Here is a 23,010-nt window from a genome sequence, read left to right as displayed (position 1 = left end):
CGCGGCTCATATGGGAGTGGCTGGTCCCCGACTAGGACATTCAGTTTACGGGTGTGCCAACCACTGCATAAGTGAAATGCAGTGGCCACGGTTTTTGAAGTGTTCATCTTCAGGTACCACTTGTCAAAGTAGGATTTGAGTCTGGTGACGTCCTCGCTGAGTACGCTCTCGAGACGGGTCCACACTTTACTCTGAGTAACGAGTGCCCAGTCGTCTGCGTATCCCAGCCTCAGGAGGAAGTGTTCGGCATATCGCTAATGTAAACGTTAAACAACATTGGCGCAAGTACCGACCCCTGAGGGACCCCATTCTTCAATTTCCTTACTTTGCTCGTGACGTCTCCCAGCGCGACGTGGAATTGCCTTTCCCCTAAGATCGAAGAGAACAACTTCAAGGTCTTTTTGCACCTTATGATTTTTGCAAGTTTGAGCATTAACCCATCGCACCAGACCGTATCGTACGCCGCTAATAGGTCTATAAACACAGCACCTGTTTGCTGTTTTCTCTCGAACCCGTGCTCAATATGCTCTGTAAGGGCAATGACCTGCTCCGTGGTGCACCTCCCTTCCCTGAAGCCTGCCTGCTCAGGTGGCAGGGCAGCGTCTAGGACCGGCCCCCATCGGTTTAATAGAACACGCTCCAACAATTTGTAAAGACAGCTCAGCAGCGATATGGGTCTGTAACTGTCTGCCTCCTTCGCCGGCTTCCCTGGCTTCAGAATGGCAACTATCTTCGCGTGCTTCCACACTTGTGGAAGCTTTCCATTTGCAAGGATGTCAGACATTGCCTCTGCTAGCCAGGCCCGTGCCCTGGGGCCCAGATGCGTCACCATATCGGGATATACACCATCTATCCCTGCTGCTTTGCCGTTCTTTACTTCGCTAATGGCTGCACCCACTTCTCGGGGACTGAACGGGGCCGTCCAGTCCGACTCCTCCGCAGGTAGCGAGTCCAAAATCGTTCGGTACGCCTTGCGGACACCGCGCTCAAAAGCCTGATTAGGGACCCGCTTACTACGGTTCTTAATATTCTTGGCAATTGTGTCTGCCTCGCATTCCGGTGCAGCCTTCGCGAAATTCCGATCTGGGTCCAATTTCTTTATCAAACGCCAAGCGTGGCGGCTGGAGTGTGTAAAGTCGAGACTTTCCACGGTCTCCTGCCACCGTTGCTTCCTTCCCTCTGCCAGAGACTGAAGTAGTCTATCGGCTGTGTCCTGGGACTGGGTCTGCTGGTACTCTCGGTACAGCTCTTCCGACTCTGCTGTCCAGCAAGGGGTGTAGAATTTCCGTTTGCCCCGTGGAATAGAGCGTTGAGCGCTCTTAACCAGTAGCCTACTAAATCTGGTTATATTCTTGGACTTGGGAGGAATGGCAGGGCAGACCTGCTCGATATAGGAACTGAATTCCTCCCAGTCAGCCTTCCTAAAATTCCATCTGCAAAGTGGGAGAGACTGCACCCTCGGTATTGTCACCCCAGCTGTGACAAGAACCGGCCTGTGCTGGCTATGCGGAAAGTCCCCGAGGACTGTCCGCTTCACCTGCAGCGGTTCACCGTTCGCGCCTTTCGTTACGAGGGTGAGGTCTGGAGTATACTCCTTCTTATGGCGGGTACCCCGGAAGGTACCCTTGGCTGTAGGATCGTACACTAGGTGTAGATCGTTACAGTCCATCCATGAGCGGAGTTGTCTTCCTGCCTCGTTGCAGTCTCGGTAGCCCCATTCGTGATGGTGGCTATTAAAGTCTCCCAGACAGATGGAAGGATGGCTGACCACCGGTACCGGTGGTGTAGTCCAAGTCGCTCTAGGTGGTTTGTAAATATTATGCAAACACAGTCCACCTACTTCCACGGAAATTCGGTTCACCCCATTGCTGTCCGTTACGCTCTCAATGACCCTTACCTTCGATGGCTCTTTAGCGTAAACGCTAACCCCTCCTTTGAGCCTCGAAGTGTCCTCGCGTTGGACCACCGTATAGCCTGGGATCTGGAATCGGGAAGATTGCGCGCCTGAATAAAGGTGGGTCTCCTGTAACAGGAGGATATCTACGCAGTGAACGGCCAATAGCTTTGATAAAAGCTCATTTTTTGCCATACTCTGGCTCTCGACGTTCAGGGACAATATACGCGTCAGTTCGCCATCCCCGCCGTCGCATTTTCCGATCGGCAGGCCGCGAATCGATTGATGCATGGGACGTTTGCTTTTTTCTCGGACGTGCCGACGACCCTGGCGACACGAACGCGGTATTATTTGGCTAGGCGGCAGACCGCTTTGCCATTGACGGGACTGATTGGGACTCGACATAAGGACAATAGTGTGGCGCCCGGGATAGGGCTGCTATTCGGGCACCGGGTTTGGATCAAATTTAGTCACACACGGGGCGAGCAGCTCATGTGGCTCGTTGGCTCGATACCCGGGATGGTCTCGTGACGGTCGACCGGGATTTACACCTTTGCCCTCCCGTGTGCCTCAAGCCCCCTCACCAACTGCAAGGTAAAGATCCACGAGGGGGACCTTGCTGGCGAAAATGTCTCGTCCCACATGTTAAATGGTGCTGTTGCATAATGGACCCCATTGAACTTTATCCATTACCATTAATAAAACAAAAACATAACTCTAGTCTCATCTCTCTCTCTCTCTCTCTCTCTCTCTCTCTCTCTCTCTCTCTCTCTCTCTCTCTCTCTCTCTCTCTCTCTCTACCTCTCTCTCTCTCTCTCTCTCTTTCTTCCTTTCTCTCCCTTTCTCACTTTTGTAAAACTAAAAATTTAAGTTCCACCTAACCTCCACGCCCCCCAGCGTTTTATGAGGTCACATCTAAGAGAAGGACTATTTTGCTTGCAGCTTTATGATGTGCAAGGCTATACCTTTCGGTTATTCACGCATACTAAGTGATATTTGTCAGTTATTCACAAAAACGTGATGATTGTTGATTGAAGAAAGATTGTTATTTTCGTCAAAATCGAATTGTTGTCAGCTATTGGGAAAACATTATTCTCGACGCCGTGAGAGCCTGTGCAAATGTTCTATCATTTGAAATGAGTGGGAGTGATGCACTTATTTATTGCCATGGGAATGCATTCTAATCTCGATAGTTGAAGTGAATTGTACTTAACATATTACAGCATGAAATTTTTGAATCTTGAGATGGATTCTAAGTTGTAATAGCAACATCAACAGTAGTAGTAGTAGTAGTAGTAGTAGTAGTAGTAGTAGTAGTAGTAGTAGTAGTAGTAGTAGTAGTAGTAGTAGTAGTAGTAGTAGTAGTAGTACAAGTAGTAGTAGTAAAATATTGAGCTTTATATAGCGCAATATCCACTAAATGTGCTCAAAGTGCTTTACAAGGGTCCCAGGTCAACAGCAGCATTTAACACGTAGGACGGGACATGACGAATGTGAGGCGATATTACAATTTTTCTGACAAACACAACGCTGTTAACGGCCAGGTACTCATTTTACACCTGAGTACGGTGAGAGAATGTGAGTAAAGAGCCTTTTCCAAGGACTCAACTATGCGCCGAGTAGTAGTAGTAGTAGTAGTAGTAGTAGTAGTAGTAGTAGTAGTAGTAGTAGTAGTAATAGTAGTAGTAGTAGTAGTAGTAGTAGTAGTAGTAGTAGTAGTAGTACAGTAGTAGTAGTGGTAGTAGTAGTAGTAGTAGTAGTAGTAGTAGTAGTAGTAGTAGTAGTAGTAGTAGTAGTAGTAGTAGTAGCAGTAGTTGTGATAGGATTAGTAGTGAAAGTAAATACGTATAAGGAAAGAAGGAAGGAATCAAAGAAGTGAGTGAGAAAGTAGGCAATGGTAGAACTAAAAGTGGATTATAGTATATTTTAGTACCACACTGAGAGAAAAGAATACAAATAAATAAACAAAATAAATAACTTCAATGTTTATACAGACTAGCTCATTTCAACGAATTCACTTCTCCGAGTCAAATTCACCCAAATGGAATACTAGACACTGGTGCGATTGGTCATCATTGATGCTCGTTCTCATATTGCTTTCTATCCTTTGGAGAGAACGAATGAAGTTGAAGTATTTATTTTATTAATTTGACCTAATTAATTGGAATGCTTTCTGCCAGATCTAAAATTTGATCACAACCAGACAATTGATGTTACTTGAATACCACGAACGAGGTCGTAAAAGAACTAGAACGAAAAGCTGACCTGAGCCGGGGTCATTAACATAACTATCAAATAACAACCAATTTAGCAGCAATGTTCCCTTCACAGCTATACAGGATATTCAGCCCTACTCAATGGGAAACAAAACACCAACCCCCCCCCCCCCCCCCCCCCAAAAACGCGTTTTAAAAATTTTGGCTAGATACCTCGACCTTGAAAATATTGATCCACTAAAATGACCTTGTCAAAATCTCTCAAACCTGGAACTTCATTGTAGTCCTTGGTTTGAGATATTTTTTCTTCACAAGGTGAATGTCATTTAAATCTTTCAGTAATTGAAGTACAAGATTCTGACCACAGTTTTATAAATGCGTTTTTCCTAGTAGGGTTGTATTGAGGGTAAATATTGATTGTATTAAATAACGGATCGTGGTATGAAGTAATAGTCGTAACTCACTTTCCCCAGAGACCCCATTGTTGTCTTCTATAATATTTGTATGTCCACGAATGGGGTGGATCGTACAGCCTGTCAAATTTAGTTTGACAAAGTGGTTTGGGATATCGCCGTGTTATTGCAAATAGCTGACGGCATCCAAGTTTGATGAGGATTGTGAACCACTTAGAATATGACTAGGGATAAAAAAGTGGGTATTGACCCGACAAATAGATGCTCAGAATAGTATCCTGGATATAAAGCAGATAATAAAAATGGAAATGATGATGATGATGATGATGATGATGATGATGATGATAATAACAATGATAATGATAATAATAATAATAAAGATGAAGATGATGATGATGATGATGATGATGATGATGATGATGATGATGATGATGATGATGATGATGATGATGAAGATAAAATAAAATAAAATAAAATTCCCTTTATTCATCCCGTAGGGAAATTGTCTTTAGGGTCTAATCCAAGGGAAGACTGGAATAACCCAGGCGTCAGCCGCAGTGAAGCGCCGCAAATCGAGCAAGGGCGAGGTGACTTGCTCAAATGCCACAAAGCACAGCGACGGGTGATCGAACACGGTACCTTTCTGGTACGAAGCAAAGACAGTACCCCTTAGCCACGATAATGGTGATGATGATGATGATGATGATGATGATGATGATGATGATATTAAAAATAATATTACTATTATTATTATTATATTATTATTATTATTATTATTATTATATTATTATTATTATTATTATTAATAATAATAATAATAATAATAAAATAATAATGATAATAATAATGATAATAATGACAAAGATAATAATAATAATAATAATAATAATAATAATAATAATAATAATAATAATAATAATAATAATAATAATAGTAATAATAATAATAATATATGATGATGATGATGATGATGATGAATGATGATGATGATGATGATGATGATGATATGATGATATAATAATAATAATAAAATAATAATAATAATAATAATAATAATAATAATAATAATAATAATAATAATAATAATAATAATAATAATAATAATAATAATAATAATAATAATAATAATAATAATAATAATAATAATAATAATAATAATAATAATAATAATAATAATAAGAAGAAGAAGAAGAAGAAGAAGAAGAAGAAGAAGAAGAAGAAGAAGAAAAAAAAGAAGAAGAAAAAGACGAAGAAACAAATATGAAAGTCATGCGCTCTTTGGCGATGAAATCTCGTTCGATATTTTCAATGAGCAAAATATTCAAAATATTTGTATTATCTCTTCCCACTTCCGAACTTGGCGTGCAATAGATACGAAATCTTACTCCCCAGCATCTAGACTATTGGCTATTGAGAATTGGTCAAGTACAACAATAGCTTATTGGTGTTGACACAATCTTTGGATTTGTAAACAGATCTAAGTTCATACAAATAACTTTAAGGCCAAACCGCTGATCCTCAATTATAACCATAATAACAAACGTAGAAAATATTTCAAAACTAGATGAAGAAAAGATGGTTTTATTTGAAGGTTATGACTAAGGAACACTTCACTGTTGAATTTGGAATTCTGATTTTCTACCCAATGCTCTCGCTCTCTAGGTCTAGTGATACTGAGAACTCAATTGGAATTTGTGAAGGTGTCATTAATCCGACAGTGGCCGAAATTCTCTCTTTCAATTTGTTCAAACAATGTTGTAGATTGGACACTAGTCCAAACGTTGGATTTTTAATACAAGCATGATCACACAAAATAATATGACATCATTTCCGGCGGGGCAAAAAGAAACGGGATCGTCAAAAACAGGCTTGGAGGAGAAGCCTTCACCAAGATCTCCAATCTTACTTGTGACGCAAAGGTCTGTGCCAAGGACAGAAGAAGATGGAAGAGTGTTGTTGAGGCCTTATGCTTCGCCAGGAGCCAAGAGGCATAAGTCAAGAAAGTCATTTCCGGCGGAATCACACATTCAGGAGAGGTAATACGTGGGAATGATCTATTTATGGGCTCTTTGTTGGAATGGGAATTCTCTCAAACCGACGCAAAATATCGTCCATTAAAACAACGCTAAACCAAGCTAATGATTGCGTTCGGTTATAAATCTGCAAATATTGTTCACGTAGTTTTAAAAGCAATCCAGACTATTTTAAGATTTAAAATTTCCCATGGCGACTCAGAACACAAGGTACAATGTAAAATGAAATCATTATGCGTTTTTTATTCTCTTTGATCTTTTCTCATATTCACAACGTCAAAATAATTAACACCATTCTCAGCTTGATCGTGAATAATAATAATAATAATAATAATAATAATAATAATAATAATAATAATAATAATAATAATAATAATAATAATAATAATAATAATAATAATAATATAATAATAATAATAATAATAATAGATCTTTATTGTCCATAAATATGGCAATTTGTCATTTAGTTACACTTGTTATAACGTTAAACGATAACTGTAACATTGAACAGATATTTCACTCTACTTATTTCTCTCTCTCTCTCTCTCTCTCTCTCTCTCTCTCTCTCTCAAATGGACAAAAATGAACATTGAAGAACGGCTCAAAATGCCACTCCTGTGTATTTGATAAATATTGAAATTTATAGTCATCAAGATATAACTTTCAAATGATTTGTTCACAATTTAAAACATGGGAGTTACCGTACAAAGAAATCCAATGTTAACAGGTCTACTCCATTCACAAGAAGACTTTCAAAAAAGTGACTTACTGATTTAAAAAAAAAAACAACATCATTTAATTAAATATTTGTTTCGTCTATTTCATAAAAAATGAATGTTATATATTTGATGCAGTTGAGAGAGAGAGAGAGAGAGAGAGAGAGAGAGAGAGAGAGAGAGAGAGAGAGAGAGAGAGAGAGAGAGTGAGAGTTGAAAAGGGAGAGAGTTAAGGGAGAGGGGAGGGGTAGTGAGATTACCCGCTGGAAGTTAATGAAAGCATTCATACCGCTGGGCAGGGGGTATAGAGATGAAACTGTATAAAGCAGTTTTGTGTTGGAATTAATAATTGATGAATTAATTCCGTTCCTAAAGGCTACACATATTGATTGGTGGCCAGTGACGTCAGGTAAGTTACTGAAAACTTGATCTCCAATACTGGATTAGTCTAACAAAAAGCCTTGCCTAAATTAGTAATAAAAACTTTTACTTCATATATATATCATTACTTTACAAAACTTTTTTAATGTAAACAAAAAGTCCAAAACCAAAAAGTTCTTTGGTAAGCCAGCTCAGCTCATTTTGGTTTTTTTTTAATTACTTGATATTGGTGACATATGAAGATGACACCACTCTAACGGTTCTCCTTTTTAATACTTTTGACAAATCGTAGGTCATCTTATTCTATCGCATTATGAATTACAAGTTTTCTGGCCAAATTGAAAAGCGGTATGTTGTTACGTACAACAGAATATGTTTAAGGCTGACAACTTTTCAAGGGAAACGGGATATTGCCTCGAATATAGACCAGTGTCTCTGACGTCTGTCACATGTAAACTACTCAAGCACATTTGTATATCATTAAAAATGGAGCACTATGAAAGACAAAATGTGCTAATTAATTATCAACATGGGTTCCCTAAACATAAATCTTGTGAAAGCCAGCTCGTAAACACCATAGAAGAAATATGAAAGGCTTTAGACAGCAGAAAACAAATAGATCTACTTGTTTTAGACTTTTCGAAGGCATTTCATAGTGTACCACATAGACGACTCCCCAGAAAACTGGAACACCATGGAATTAAAAACATCGACCCAAAGTCCCCCGAAAAGACCATTGATGAAGAAAACGACTCAAAACAGAAGGAACAAAAACTACTTTCTAGGCTTGAAGACTGGCTCTGCAATAAAACTCAGGAAGTAGTCCTGGATGGATATAGAAGTGAGAAGTGCAACGTTTTATCGGGAGTACCTCAAGAACTGTCCTTGGACCGCTCTGCTTTCTAACATTCATTAACGACTTAGGAAAAAACATGTCAACTCTTACTAAGCTCGAACTGTTCGCCGATGACAACCTCTTATTTCCTGTCATTGATACCCAGAACGAGGCAGATAATAATAATAATAATAATAATAATAATAATAATTGAGCATTTATATAGCGCAATATCCACTTAACGTGCTCAATGCGCGTTACAAGGGGTCCCTGGTCAACAGCAACATTTAACATGTAGGACGAGACATGGCGCCTGTTAGGCGATATTACATTTTTTTCGGACAAAGACAACGCTGTTAACGGCCAGGTACTCATTTTACACCTGAGTACGGTGAGAGAATGTGAGTAAAGAGTCTTTTCCAAGGACTCAACTATGCGCCGAGCGAGGCTCGAACCCAGGACCTTCCGATCCGAAAGCGAGTGTCATACCACTAGACCACATAGCCGCATATCAGACATATTACAAAATACTATTGACTCACTTCTATCATGGAAACAAACCTGGCAGATGAAATTCCACCCTGAGAAATGCTTTGTAATGTCAATAACAAACAATAAACAACAAATTAATTATGACTACCAAATAAGCGGTCAGTTATTAAAATACATGGACACATTACCCTACTTGGGAATCCAATTAATCACTGAAATGGGACCAACATATTGATAATATTCTGGCAAAAGCAAATCGTACCCTTGGCTTCCTGAGGCGGAATCTGTACCGTGCCCCCCAAAGGTGAAAGAATAGGCATACAATGCTTTAGTCAGACCCGTATTGGAATACGCGTGCACAGTGTGGGATCCTTATCAGCAAGGTCACATCAAGAAGATCGAACATGTACAAAGGACAGCTTCGAGGTTTGTCACCAACAATTACTTGCGCGAACCAGGATGCGTTACTGAGGCCCTGAAACTGTTGCAGTGGAAAACACTGGAAAGTAGGCGGAAAATAAAACGCGTCAAACTTTTACACAGAACAGTACATTCCAAAAAAAAACAACAACACAGCATTATCTCTACCAGAGTATTTCACAAAACAACACTGTACATCCACATGAAATTATCATAGCAGTAAGTTCGCAACCCCAACACACGGAACCAAAACATATAAAAACAATTTCCTCCCAAGAGCCATCTAGGAATGGAACACTCTCCCATAAGTAATAATATATATTACAAACAACAGCAAATTTGGTCAACTAGTAAACATTTATCTTTCAATTCAATAACACAAGAATGGAGAAAGTCACATAATTGTATAAAATCTGCAGTGATGGGCAATCCGCCTTTTGCAGATAAAGACGTTGAACTTGAACTTGAACTTGGCTAAAAAACGAGATGGCGCCATATGTCATGACATGGAAAACAAAAGATCACCTCTCATTTTGTAACACTGTTGACCTCTCAGCGATAGTAAGATTGAAGGCTTCAATTTATTTTTATATAAGGTCCTAAAGTTCATGAAATGGATTCGTTTACACCTCAGTGTAAGATTCTTGAGTACGAGAAGGGAATAAATCGAGAAGCATTAATTTGAATCAATGGGAATTTGGTCACAAAGATGATTTATTGAATTGAAAATATAGAAATGAAAACTTAAACAACATCGAATTTGTAGTCATATATAGTGTGATACAAAATGTTTGTACTGAATCCATATGAAGAATTTTAAAGAATATTCTAAAGCAACAAAACATTTTCAAAATGACTTGTTAGATGAAGGTGGTAGATGAGCATTTTCGAACAACTAAAGTCGCGACATTTTCATGTTTATTCTTACTATCTTCATACTGAATGCATGACACATCAATCTAGATATGCTTTTTAAATTTATACTCAATCAAATTCTTTATAAAAGAAACTATCATTATACATAGACCTTTCCCTTATAATCAACGCCAGAATTCGAAATATATACGAATCTCATTCTTGAACGAAGATCACGTGAAGCTCATGCGATACCTATTATCAAATACTACATTACAGTTTGAGTCCGGCAGAGAAATAACAACAATATCAACCACAATCGGATCCCCTCAAGGTGACAGCTTGAGTTCAATTCTATTCTCTATATACCTCGAATCGGCCATGAAAGATCTAAGACGAAAATTACCACCAATAAAGAAGATCACTCGTGAATTGATATACGCACATGATACAGACCTAATCTTTGAATCAGAACATCAAGCGAAAATATCTAAATATAAACTACCATAGAAGCATGGAATCTGAAAGTGAATCAATCCAAAACAGATTATACAAAAATCAACAGAAATTTAAATGAATGGAAAAGTGTAAGTAAACTAGGCAATTTGATCAACGAAAATTAAGACATCAGAAAACGAAAGCAGCTGGCCAACAATACATTCAACCAACTCCAAAATTTCTGGAATAGAAATAACGTAATCAGTGATAATAAACCAATACAGATTTACGAGGCACTGATTATTCCGATATTGACATATAATTGGGGAACCTGGGGCCTCACAAAATAAGAACTTAGAAAGTCTCGATTCATTCCACTGCAAACAATTACGTCGCGTAATCGGAATCTATTGGCCAGATACAATTACAAATAATGATATCTATGAAAAAACCACGATCGAACGCCTGAGTACAATAATAAAAGAACAGCGATGGAGTCTATTTGGTCACATCTTACGTCGAGTAGATAACGTCCCAGCCCAAACTGCAATGACAGAATATTTCCTTCATGGCAACAAATATGTAGGGAGACCACCAACATCAATAGTAACTACCCTGAACCAGGATCTCTGTACATATCAGAAATGTCTGGATTCAGATGAGGCCGAATTAATCCCTGAAGAACTAAGAAATACTGCAGTGCCCTTCGTACTAAAGTAACAACAAGATTTTGACAGCCTTAAAACGCTGGCCCAGGACCGTGATCAATGGACACAATTAACAACATGGATGGAGAGAGCAGCTATACTCATCAACCATGACTGAATCACACGATTTTCAGCAAGCGTCATTCTGACTGCGAAGCTTACTACTACTACTACTACTACTACTACTACTACTACTACTACTACTACTACTACTACTACTACTACTGTTACTGCTATAGCATGTTATCCTCTGAATGATATGAAACTTCCACCATGCCTTGCATAATGTCTTGCACAAGCTGTCGTGTCTGATATTATATCCACATCATGGACGTTTCCTTATTTTAGCAATTAGAAACAATGGCTCCTGTTTTCCCACTGATTTTTCACATCTTGAAAAACATCCTTGTTAGTTCTATGTTTCAAGCAATGCAGTGATAGAAATCGGTAGTGGTCTACGAATCAATTTTATCACATAATTGTTTAAGTGAGGACTAAATAACTCTTTGGTCAGAGATTGCAAAGTGTGTTGCTATCGTTTATTGTGCAACCGTATTTATTAAGTATAATTGAGCCTAAAAATCGGCTAGCGGCCTATGCAGCTGTTAGCAAGCGACTGTGTTTGTACAATCACACTCCGCGGGCATGACGAAGATATCCTGATTCAAATATTCTAATTTGCCTTACTAATAATAGAACGTAATGTCTCATTATATTACAGACAACCGTGACCTTTGAACTCTCTTACAACGCTCCTGATGGCTCGGTAGGACTCTGGCAAAAAGGCGGCTTTGAGAAACTTCGAAGCAATGATCTTCGCCGTGGTTTGAGTGCCGAGGAACAACAAGAGGAAATGAACAAGTTTGAGACGAGCTCTATGATGGACTTTGATGAGAAGTATGGGGATTCTCAGTCAATGCACAGTCTTCAGTCTGCCAGGTCTGGTGGGAAGGGAGGTTCAATGCTAAGTCTGGTCTCTACAAAGTCCAGTAAATCTACAAAATCTACAAAGTCTAGTAAAAGGTGAGAAGTAAACTTTACTCTAATTTCTGGTTTCAAAACTTGATGAAGTCAGTTTACATTGGAGCGGGTACGACTTAGGCCACGGGGTTCATAATGCATTTAAGACAATATTGATACCATTTGGAAATGTCTTAATGCCCTGTCTCAAAGAGAGAGAGAGAGAGAGAGAGAGAGAGAGAGAGAGAGAGATGGAGAGAGAGAAAGAGAGAGAGAGAAGGATAGAGAGAATGCTAAGTAATGAATCAGATATAACGCAGCAACACAAATTATGCAAAATAAAAACGATATGCCAAAAGCATCTCTCAAACTCAAAAAAGTATTGAAGTATTAGTCCATTGCCTTGTTCACTCACGTTCACATGTCAATGTTTACATGAACATACAAAATCGCTGGTCTGGTTCGATTAATCTTAAATATGACATAACACATTAGAGCTCAACCAAAAGACGGAGTTCTGAAGACATAGGATTTAGTGGTAGGGTGATTTAAGAATATTTCAGTCTCGCTAATGAAAAGTTGTTCGAGTAGTAATGACTGTCCATCCAGTTTGTATTGGTAGCTAAGTCTAATTCAGATTTGTCAGATAGTATCACGCTCTCCGCGTTATATATATATATAAAGTTTGCTGTCGGCTTTGAATCCCTTGTAAAGCGCCTCTTCATCCACATTTAGTGGATAGTGTACTATACAATAGCTCGTTTCTTTTTATTATATTGTCAATCTCACGCTACAGGAAGTAGAATAAATATCAGAGGCTCTGAGTTTTTAGGTCTACAAACATTTCTTCAAAAAAGTAGGTACTGTTGGTGATATTTCAAGAAGGGGAAGTGACTTAGACATCATCAAAGGTTAATGGATTTAGAAACTATTTTTTTCCAAGCAAAGAAAATGAAAAAAAAAACCCGAGAAAAATAGTTCCAAATCTATTTCAGTCGTCTATACTTTCAACAGAGAGAAACTGCGATGATATTTTGTTTTTCTTCACATTTTATACATATCACTTTCCCAAAAAATATTTTTCGTTATACCATTTTACTTATTAAGTGTCTAAACCACTTTTGTCTGTAATCATTCAATCAGCCACGGCAGTAGAGCCCTGAGTTCCGTAATGAAATTGATGCGACAGAAACAAGCAGGTGATACCACTGAAGAGGACAACAGGACGCTTACTGGAAACGAGGATCTCGATCCGGGTAAGGCCGTATCTGGTTATGGTTTGACATGGGACAAAAAAGAGATGGGTTGAATCACCATCTCTCTCTCTCTCTCTCTATCTCTCTCACACACACATACACACACATATATACACACACACACACTCTCTCTCTCTTTCTCTCTCTCTATGTACGTGAGCCTCTCTCACTCTTTCTGTCTCTTTCTCTCATCTCTCTCTCTCTCTCTCTCTCTCTCTCTCTTTCTCACTCACACACACACACACACACACAAACATACACACACACTCTCTCTCTTTCTATCTCTCTCTCTCTCTATGTACGTGAGGCTCTCTCACTCTTTCTGTCTCTTTCTCTCATCTCTCTCCCTCTCTCTCTCTCTCTCTCTCTCTCTCTCTCTCTCTCACACACACACACACACACTTTCTTGCTCACGGTGTTGTATCAATCCAGGACGGATACGTTCCCATACGGTTGTCCTGTATATTCTTCTGTCACGGGCCATGAGGTTGAGCTCTGTCCCCGTCTTTCCCATCCAGTCAGACAAATTCTGGTCCATCCCCTTTTTTGTCTTCCTTACATGCCTCTTGTTTCAGGGTTACGGAGAAATATTTGTTGTGATAAGTAAAACGTGTAGTATTTGATGCAATGTGAATTCCAAGGCCTAAACTTTTTTGACCTTTTTCTTCTTAAAGTAACAATACTTTTGAAAATTAAGGAATCTAGTTTCTGATTTATTTGTAAAGAGTGAAGTTATTGTTGTATCGTTGTATTTTCCCACTGTCTAAAGCCAGTAAATTGATTTAATAATCAGATAAACTAATTTATTATTTATATTGAATGATGATACTTTCATTTTTTTTACATTGACATTATTACACCACAAAGCAGTTGAGGCAAGTATTCTCTCCCCTTTTTATTCGTAAAAATCAATTTATAAGCCTGTCAATTATTAATGCACATTTCGCGGCCTACTGGTATCTTCAATAAACAACCAATTGGAATCCAGCACGCTTTTCAAGAAAATGTTGTTATTGATTGGATTAAGTGTTATGAAACCTTTGCAACTTCTTTACAAACGACATGGACTGGACATTTCGTAAGATTTACGCCATATCGTGCATTAAACACATGTCCTCTTCCTTCCTTTGTCTCTTTATATTTTCTCATTCTTGATTGGCATTTATCAAACAATCATTGTGTATAATTTAGACTTTCATTGTTAAGAGCTCGAGATTTAACTGACTACCTACATAAAGAGGTGTGTGATGTTATTTGATAAATTTAGAGTCAGAAAAAAATGTGATACTGTTTTCGTTGCGATGCGTTTTCTGGTATAGGGAGTAGGATGAGGAGTAGGAGGGTAAGAAGAAGAGGGAGAAAGCTTGGGACGAAGAGGAGGTGGAGGGGTATTAAGAAAAAGGGACGAGGATAACTTTTGAATATCATAGTGTTATTGTGCTTTCCTCAGATTCCAGTGATTTGGATGCCAAAGCGGCGGAGGTAGCCTCCATGCTTGCTGCCCACAACAGGAACGTGGAGGACGAGCCTACGGGCAGCGTGACAGTCCCGGCTAACTTACAGGCCAAGAAGTAAGTTTGTATTTATTGGAAGATGAATGTCTGAAATTATGTTCATGATCAGAAAGCAGAATGAGCACAGAAGAAAATATCCCACTCTAATCAACCCTTTGCAACAAGAAGTAAATATTTCCAATAATCAGTGTTCCACGATTCCAGTCAAAGAAAGCATTTGTCATGTAGTTTCTTTTTCCTGTCCAGTTTAAGTGCTTTGTTTGTCTGGCACTGTGTCATATTTCGTGATTCAGAAATTAATCTTTTACTTTTTCTCCATTCCTTATTTTATTTTTTCATTTACTTGCCTAAAAGGTTTTTTGCATCTTAGAAACGATTACAGGTAGGTGTTTCTGTTGATATTGCTGATTGAAACCTGGAAATATTGGGAAAGGAAGAAGAGAAGAAAAGAGAGAAGAAGAAGAGAAGCAGGAGAAAGAGAAGAAAGTGAGAACAGCAAATTATTGAATTTTGTCGTGGCTGAAATAAAAGAGGACGATTCAAAGGGCTAGGTTGTTATTTGATGTTGATGATGTATTTTTACGTTGTTGTTGTTGTTGATGATGATGATGATGATGATGATGATGATGATGATGATGATGATGATGATGGTGATGATGCATGATGATGATGTTGATGATGATGATGTTGATGATAATGATGATGATGCTGTGCTGCTGCTGCTGCTGCTGCTGCTGATGATGATGATGATGATGATGATGATGATGATGATGATGATGATGATGTCGATGATGATGACGATTACAAGCATTAGTGATACCAAACTGCTAGAAGCTGTAGACTGTAAAAAAAATATAGAACCGCTTCAAAAAGAACAAAATACCAAATACGAAACGTTTCGGGCTCAAAAGCATTCTTCAGCCAATTGTTGGCTGATCAAACGTTTTGAGGCAGAAACGTTCCGTATTTGGTATTTTGTTCTTTTTGAAGATGTTATATTTATTTTGTTGATTCTTGATTACAAGCATGCAATACAACATGCACTGGGACATTCCTATTATGTTTTCTTGAATACTTTACCACTTTTTCCTGTCAACAGAGGCAAGATCACACTTATGTCTGATGATAATCTAATGAAAGCTCAAGATTTCCAGGTGGGAATTATTTCTGTTGAAACAAGAAGAGATAAAACATGGACAATCGAAAATTGAATATATCATTACAATATGATCTATACTTTGATATTAATGATGGTGATGGTACTGATGAGTGCTGCAGGAATATGATGCTACTGATAATGGCTGTGATAATGATGATGATGATGATGCTGATGATGATGATGATGAAGATGATGATGATGATGAATATCACGACGAAGCTGTCAGTGGTGGTAGTATTTGTGGTAGTGGTGGCAAGGTTGATGTTATGATGATGATAGTAATGACGATGATGATGATGATGATGATGATGATGATGATGATGATGATGATGATGATGATGATGATGATAATGACGATGTTTTTGATGATGATAATAATGATGACTATCACGACGGTGACGTCGTTGGTGATATTATTTCGGTATACTTGAGATGCTAAGCTTGAATTTATAGTAAAGAATGCAAGACTCGGGCTAAGTGTTTGCGCATGATTGAGGAGAATGAATATTATTTCTTAAAACAGAAACTAAAATTTCACATTTTTAACTATCAAGTCCCTCTCCCAACATTTCATCGCCCCAGACACAACACCTTTGCGATAGACTAGCGCCCTATCCAAAGGATAGCAAGCAATTGATATTGTCCGTTTCACGCGATAGAAACGGGGATAAACTCCGGCTCCTTTTGCCGAATGGCACTGAAGGACTAAAAGGAAACACAAAACCGTTTTGGAATAATGGGTCACATTTTAACCTTAAACTCCTGTTCTTTCCGACTTAACATTTGCGGGTATGTCCTAAAATAAGACCATCACCTTTGGTTTGGAAGATCCTGGGTGTGATTCCAACTCTAAGCACCGCAAAGCTGGGTCCTTGGAGAAGGCTCTTGACTCACATACTCTCGTCGTACTCAGCTGTGAAAATAGTACCTAGCTGTTAACAGTGTTGTCTCTGTCGGAAAAATGTAATATCGCATAACAGGCGCCATGTCTCATTCTACTCTTTAAGAGTTGCTGTTGGTTAAGGATCCCTTGGAATAATAATAATAATAATAATAATAATATAATAATAATAATAATAATAATAATAATAATAATAATAATAATAATAAAAATAATGATGATAATAATAATGATAATAATAATAATAATAATAATAATAATAATAATAATATGATGATAATAATAATAATAGTAATAATACTAGTAATTAATAGTTATTATTATTATTATTATTATTATTATTATTATTATTATTATTATTATTATTATTATTATTATTATTATTATACGAGGGTGAGTCGAAAAGTAATGGGACTCTGAATATTACTTTAAATCAATAACATGCATCATACCTCAAATTAAAGCTTGGCATTAGCCGAGTAGAATGCTACTTCTCTCGATAGCCACAGTCCATCCTTTTGTAAGGCCATGTAAACTGAGTTCACTGGACTTTCAGTCAATTTTTCACGACCGTCTTGGCTTCTTGGTAATGTTCAATGCAATGTACCTTCATTGCCCCATTCATTGCCCCAAAGACGGAAAACTGAAAGTGTCAAGTCTGGTGAATACGGAGAGTGAGACAGCTTGGTTAAGCGATTACCTCCCTTTTCATGACACTTGTGTGTGGAAGGACGTTTTCATGAAGAAACAGTACTCGTTAAATCTCCAAATCCGGTCTAACTCGACAGATTCTTGCTTTCAGTCGCTTCAGTGTCTATATGTACCTGCTATCTCACCAAGAGAAGTTCTTCTATCAGATCTAATCAATGCTTCTGTCTTTATTTGATTCACCGAGTTGACACTGCTTGTACGGGGACCATCACAAGATTTGTCAGATAAAGACATAGTTGAGGGGTTTTCAGACGTTTGTAAACCGCAGTGAGAAAGTTTAGTGGATATTGGGATATAATAATTCTATAATAATTCTCGAGTTAAATTGAGTTTAGTTATATGATATAGTTTTGAGACAATTAGTCACATTATGCAGTAATTTCAATATTGTTATCAAATTCGTCAATTTGTTGTTTTTAAAACTAATTGCAGGTATGTGTGACGATCATAGAGGCGAGACAGCTTGCGGGTTTGAACATGGACCCTGTGGTTTGTGTTCAAGTTGGAGACCAGAAGAAATACACAAGTGTCAAGGAGTCTACTAATTGTCCTTACTATAATGAGGTATAGTAATTATCATTGTGTGAATAATGTATAAAATTAATCTAATAATTCACATGTTAAACTCAATTAAGATTATGTCGTTAATTGCGTCATTGGCTCTCGTCGAGTAACAAAATCAAGCAGGTTTAAACAGGATTAGTAACCTGATGGTTAAGTACTTCTAGGAGTACATCGTTCTATCATTGGGTAAGACATTTAGACCCTTTTCTCCATTTCATTCAGTTCCTGGCTTATCCTAATTAGGTAATATCGAATATTATAAGAGTGCTAAGTCCGAATGGGGGAGTGGATCCACTGACATGAAGTGGGAAAATAAAAATTTGTTGAGCGTGTTAATCATAGCTAATCCGTGGACTTGCCCCATATATATATATATATATATATATATATATATATATATATATATATATATATATATATATATATATAATAATATTAATAATGATAATAATAATAATAATAATAATAATAATAATAATAATAATAATAATAATAATAATAATAATAATAATGCGTAATTTCTATAGCGCCCCTTTTCACCAAAAGTGCTCGGAAGCGCTTATATATCAATAAAATCACACACAGAAAATCGAAAGGAAATAGTCCGTTTAGAAAGAGGCTTTAAAGCAAGACAGAGAATTGCGGTGTGTGGTATCCGTTGAAAGATCATTCCACACAGACGGCGCGGGATATATATATATATATATATATATATATATATATATATATATATATATATATATATATATATATATATTATATATACACCACCCAACAAAATTAATTAGAGGAAATAATGACATTAATAGCTTACCCATATCCCCCCAATATTGATATCGACAAAATGTAGATAAATAAACAAGGATTTAAGAGGGTTTTGCAATTTGACTTGCGTGGCCGTATTGATTGTGGTTATTTATTGAGAGACAATGCGTGCGACGAGAGCACTTAGCTGTGTTGTCGGCCATAAAACATTAATCATTCTCCAATTTGGGGCAATTTACAAGGCGGCAAAGGAAACGCATGACAGAGGCTGCTTAATGTATTCGTCTGTTCATCTGTTTTAGCAGGGGGTGATCGGAGTTGTTCATTTAAAGGGGGAACTCCTGTTGTTTGGAATGATACATTGATGCATTATTTATATTTATCCGGGTAGCTTTGCCTCAGATTTGTTTTAAAGAGTTAAACTTTTAAGTTATTCACGACGTGTTTTCGCACATTTTGCTCCCCTTGTGTGGAATGCCGTTTCAGCAGACACCCGATACCGTGTATCCCTGTCCTCCTTTAAAGCCTCTTTGAAGACAGAGTACTTCTTTCAGTTTTTCTGCGATTTTATTGATCTTATTGAATGATATGATCGCATGTGAATATGACTATATATATATATATATATATATATATATATATATATATATATATATATATATATAGTGTGTGTGTGTGCATGTGTGTGTGTGTCTGTGTATGTAATATTGTTACTATTATTATTATTATTATTATTATTATTATTATTATTATTATTATTATTATTATTATTATTATTATTATTATTATTATTATTATTATTATTATTATTATTATTAATATTGTCAAATGATTGTTTTCCCATTTTCCCCAAAAATATATTTACTTTATATTTATTTCTTTATGCTTTTTTTTTTTTGCTGAGGAACAACTCCGTTCAATCACGAGTAGTTCCTGAATCAAGGCAAACCGTCGTCCTACTGAACACGGTAGACCAGCATGGAACCACGTCGTTTTTAGCGTGCTTTGATTATTTTAATCAATCACAACTCTATTAAGAAGGGTGACCGGGGGGGGGGCGGTTGCAACCTCTTTGCTTCGCACTATTGTATCTCTGTACCCTTGTGAAGAATATAGGCATTAAATCGTCTCAACTATCAGGTAAACCTCTGTGGTGTATTGGTAGCACGTCTGACCAGTAATCAGGAGGTCTGAGGTTCGATCCCCGGTCGAGGCAGGCTGAGTTGGGGTTTTTTTCTTGTATTTTTCTTTCTGAATTGTCTGGCACTGTTTCAGATACACTTTTTCTAATTTCCAAGCACAGCCCACACTAAAGAACTTTAGGACACAAAATTGAAGAGTCACGCTTATAGTTTTCTTTTTCTTTTCGCAGTATTTCGTCTTTGATTTCCACATGCCCCCACTGATGTTGTTCGACAAAATCATCTCATTAACGGTAAGTCACTCTTGTCATTGTCATTTGAAAAAAATCGTCATTTTGATATTGTTACGATGAAAATTGCGTCATTGGAAACTTTGAGAAGATGATTTGAAATAAATAAGATATTTAGTTAGATCTATACTGACGTGCACTGAAAAGAAAAAAAACCATAATTTTTTTTGGCAGATTAAATCTAAGAAAGATAGAGATTCATTTTGGTCTTCTGTAATAAATATGATATTGTGACGAAATTCTTCACCTATTACAGGCGATCACGGCAAACAAAAAGTAGCTATCATCGAATATACGACACGACACCCGTTTAACGGATTGTTGCAGGCGTGTTTTATTTTCGAATTGTGTAATGTTTTGAAAAATGTAATGTAATGTAATGGGAAATTTATATAGCGCCATTATCCATTTACAATAATGCTCAATAGCGCTTCACAATGACAATATCAAATAAAAAGTAAACAATAAAAAAATATACACATACATACATATACAGACACACACACATCCATACACACACACACAATATATATATATATATATATTATATATATATGTGTGTGTGTGTGTGTGTGTTTGTATATATACACGCAATCCATTGCATTTAGAAGGAATTACCCGCGACTGAGAGAATTGGCATAAATGGCATTTAACTGTTCAAAATAACAAATGACAAGTTCATAACTAAATTTTATCGCAAAATAACTGCAGATACCTGATATTTTCATCAAACCAGTATTCGTGTTTCTCTCACATTTAGTCTATTTTGGATAAAACCAGCTTTTTCTAAAAGGAAACAGCAACAGATAGGACTTAATTCATTAAATGTAACAGAAAATCTTGTGTTAGAAAAAGACCTCTGGCGCTGATATGACCTAAATGTGTCGCAAGGGCCATAAAACCCTTAAAAACAAAAAAAAAAACATAACAAAAAAGAAACAAACAAAAAAAAAAAAACAAAAAAAAAAAAAAAAACAAAAGAAACAACAGAAAAAGATCTGGAATTTTAAAATGAGATCATAAGTATACCTGTTTATTCCTTTCCCTAATTTTTGTTCGAAACCATATAATATGAATTATTGATTAAAACCCTTTATATGAATCAAGCGGAAAAAACCAGAACTTAATTCGTCAAATCGCATCTAGCATCACTTCGTTAAAAAAACTCTGATGACGTCAGCACATATTCTAGCAATCATACCATCAATCTGTCATTATAATATCATATTAAGACGCTCTTATAACAATTTGTTTGGCGAAGTGGAAAAGTAACGTGTAAAGCAAATTATGACTTATTTTGCAGATATTATAGCATTGACCAAAAAATAGGTCATAATATGGTAAATAGAAGCTTACACTTTTATCTTGGTAGAAAGGTACAATATAAATGTTAAAAAGATATAGCAGAGATGATGAAGATAAAGAATAGTCTCGGGGTGTATTTTTTTTGTCTCGTTGACAGAATTAATTCTGTGTTCTTGGTCCATTCCCAACAGTTCGGTGAGATAAATGAGTTAGAGCTTTCCGAGTAGTTAATTCAATTACGGATTCGTTGATGTGGGCGTTAGGTTTGGAACCTAATCAACAGTGATCAAACCCGCATTCTTTTCGCAAATTTGATTTCATGCAGTTAAAATCAATGATGGGCCACGAGACAGTTTTGGATTGGCTACGTTTTGAGGGTAGACATCAATTTAACGGGAAACTTTTACAAGTGCAAATCAAGCATTTTTCGTTTTCATTTCAATAAACAAACGCAATCTTTTTATGGATACGAAAAAAACCCAACGATTTTGTATTGAAACGTTGGAGGGTTTAAATGAATTTAGTGAAGACGGGTTTTACACAATTATTATCATAATATGAACATATTGATATTGAGCATACTTTAAAAATCGTTTTCTTCAAAGCTTCAAAAGATATGTCTATGTTTTAATTATCACAATAAAAATATTTAGTGACCAAAAGAGAACAGCACAGTAAGGGCATCCACGAGTTCGACATTCTCACACTTCTCACAAGTGTCTAAATCAATGAGCCTCAACAAACAGTTTATTACACGTATGGAATCTTCTCATCGATCATTAAACATCCGAGTGTTTCAAAGATTTACTCTGTACTCTCCATAAGTTGATGTATAGATAATAGAAACACTATTTGTTGTTGTACATTTTGTAGCATCATGTTGTGTATAATTTATAGCAATAATATATCTGTATTGTAATCTATATAACATGTCTTCATTTCACTGACCTTTTATTCAGAATTAGACAACGCAGCTCTACTGTGAAAAACACGTTTGGATATTGTGCTCGTCCCCTGAATATCGATCGAATAAATTAATAATT

The 23,010-nt window shown here is 36.9% G+C and overlaps 1 protein-coding gene across 7 annotated transcripts in view; it reads left to right on the top strand.

The window, feature by feature from the left end:
• LOC144978626 (otoferlin-like) overlaps positions 1-23,010 on the top strand; it is a 249,745-nt gene that overhangs the window by 132,325 nt on the left and 94,410 nt on the right. For all 7 annotated transcript variants that reach the window (XM_078924954.1, XM_078924969.1, XM_078924936.1 and 4 more), the window contains exons 6-11: positions 12,122-12,423; positions 13,504-13,616; positions 15,067-15,187; positions 16,230-16,284; positions 18,334-18,465; positions 20,603-20,665. In XM_078924954.1, coding sequence (XP_078781080.1) covers positions 12,122-12,423; positions 13,504-13,616; positions 15,067-15,187; positions 16,230-16,284; positions 18,334-18,465; positions 20,603-20,665 — 786 coding nt within the window. The remainder of the gene's footprint in view (positions 1-12,121; positions 12,424-13,503; positions 13,617-15,066; positions 15,188-16,229; positions 16,285-18,333; positions 18,466-20,602; positions 20,666-23,010) is intronic.

The sequence above is a fragment of the Berghia stephanieae genome, chromosome 1, assembly GCF_034508935.2.
Source record: "Berghia stephanieae isolate SIO BIC M18660-M18661 chromosome 1, UCSD_Bste_1.3, whole genome shotgun sequence".
Classification (NCBI taxonomy): domain Eukaryota; kingdom Metazoa; phylum Mollusca; class Gastropoda; order Nudibranchia; family Aeolidiidae; genus Berghia; species Berghia stephanieae.
Note: the sequence above shows the minus strand (reverse complement) of the source record. Positions and strands in the feature narration are given on the sequence as shown.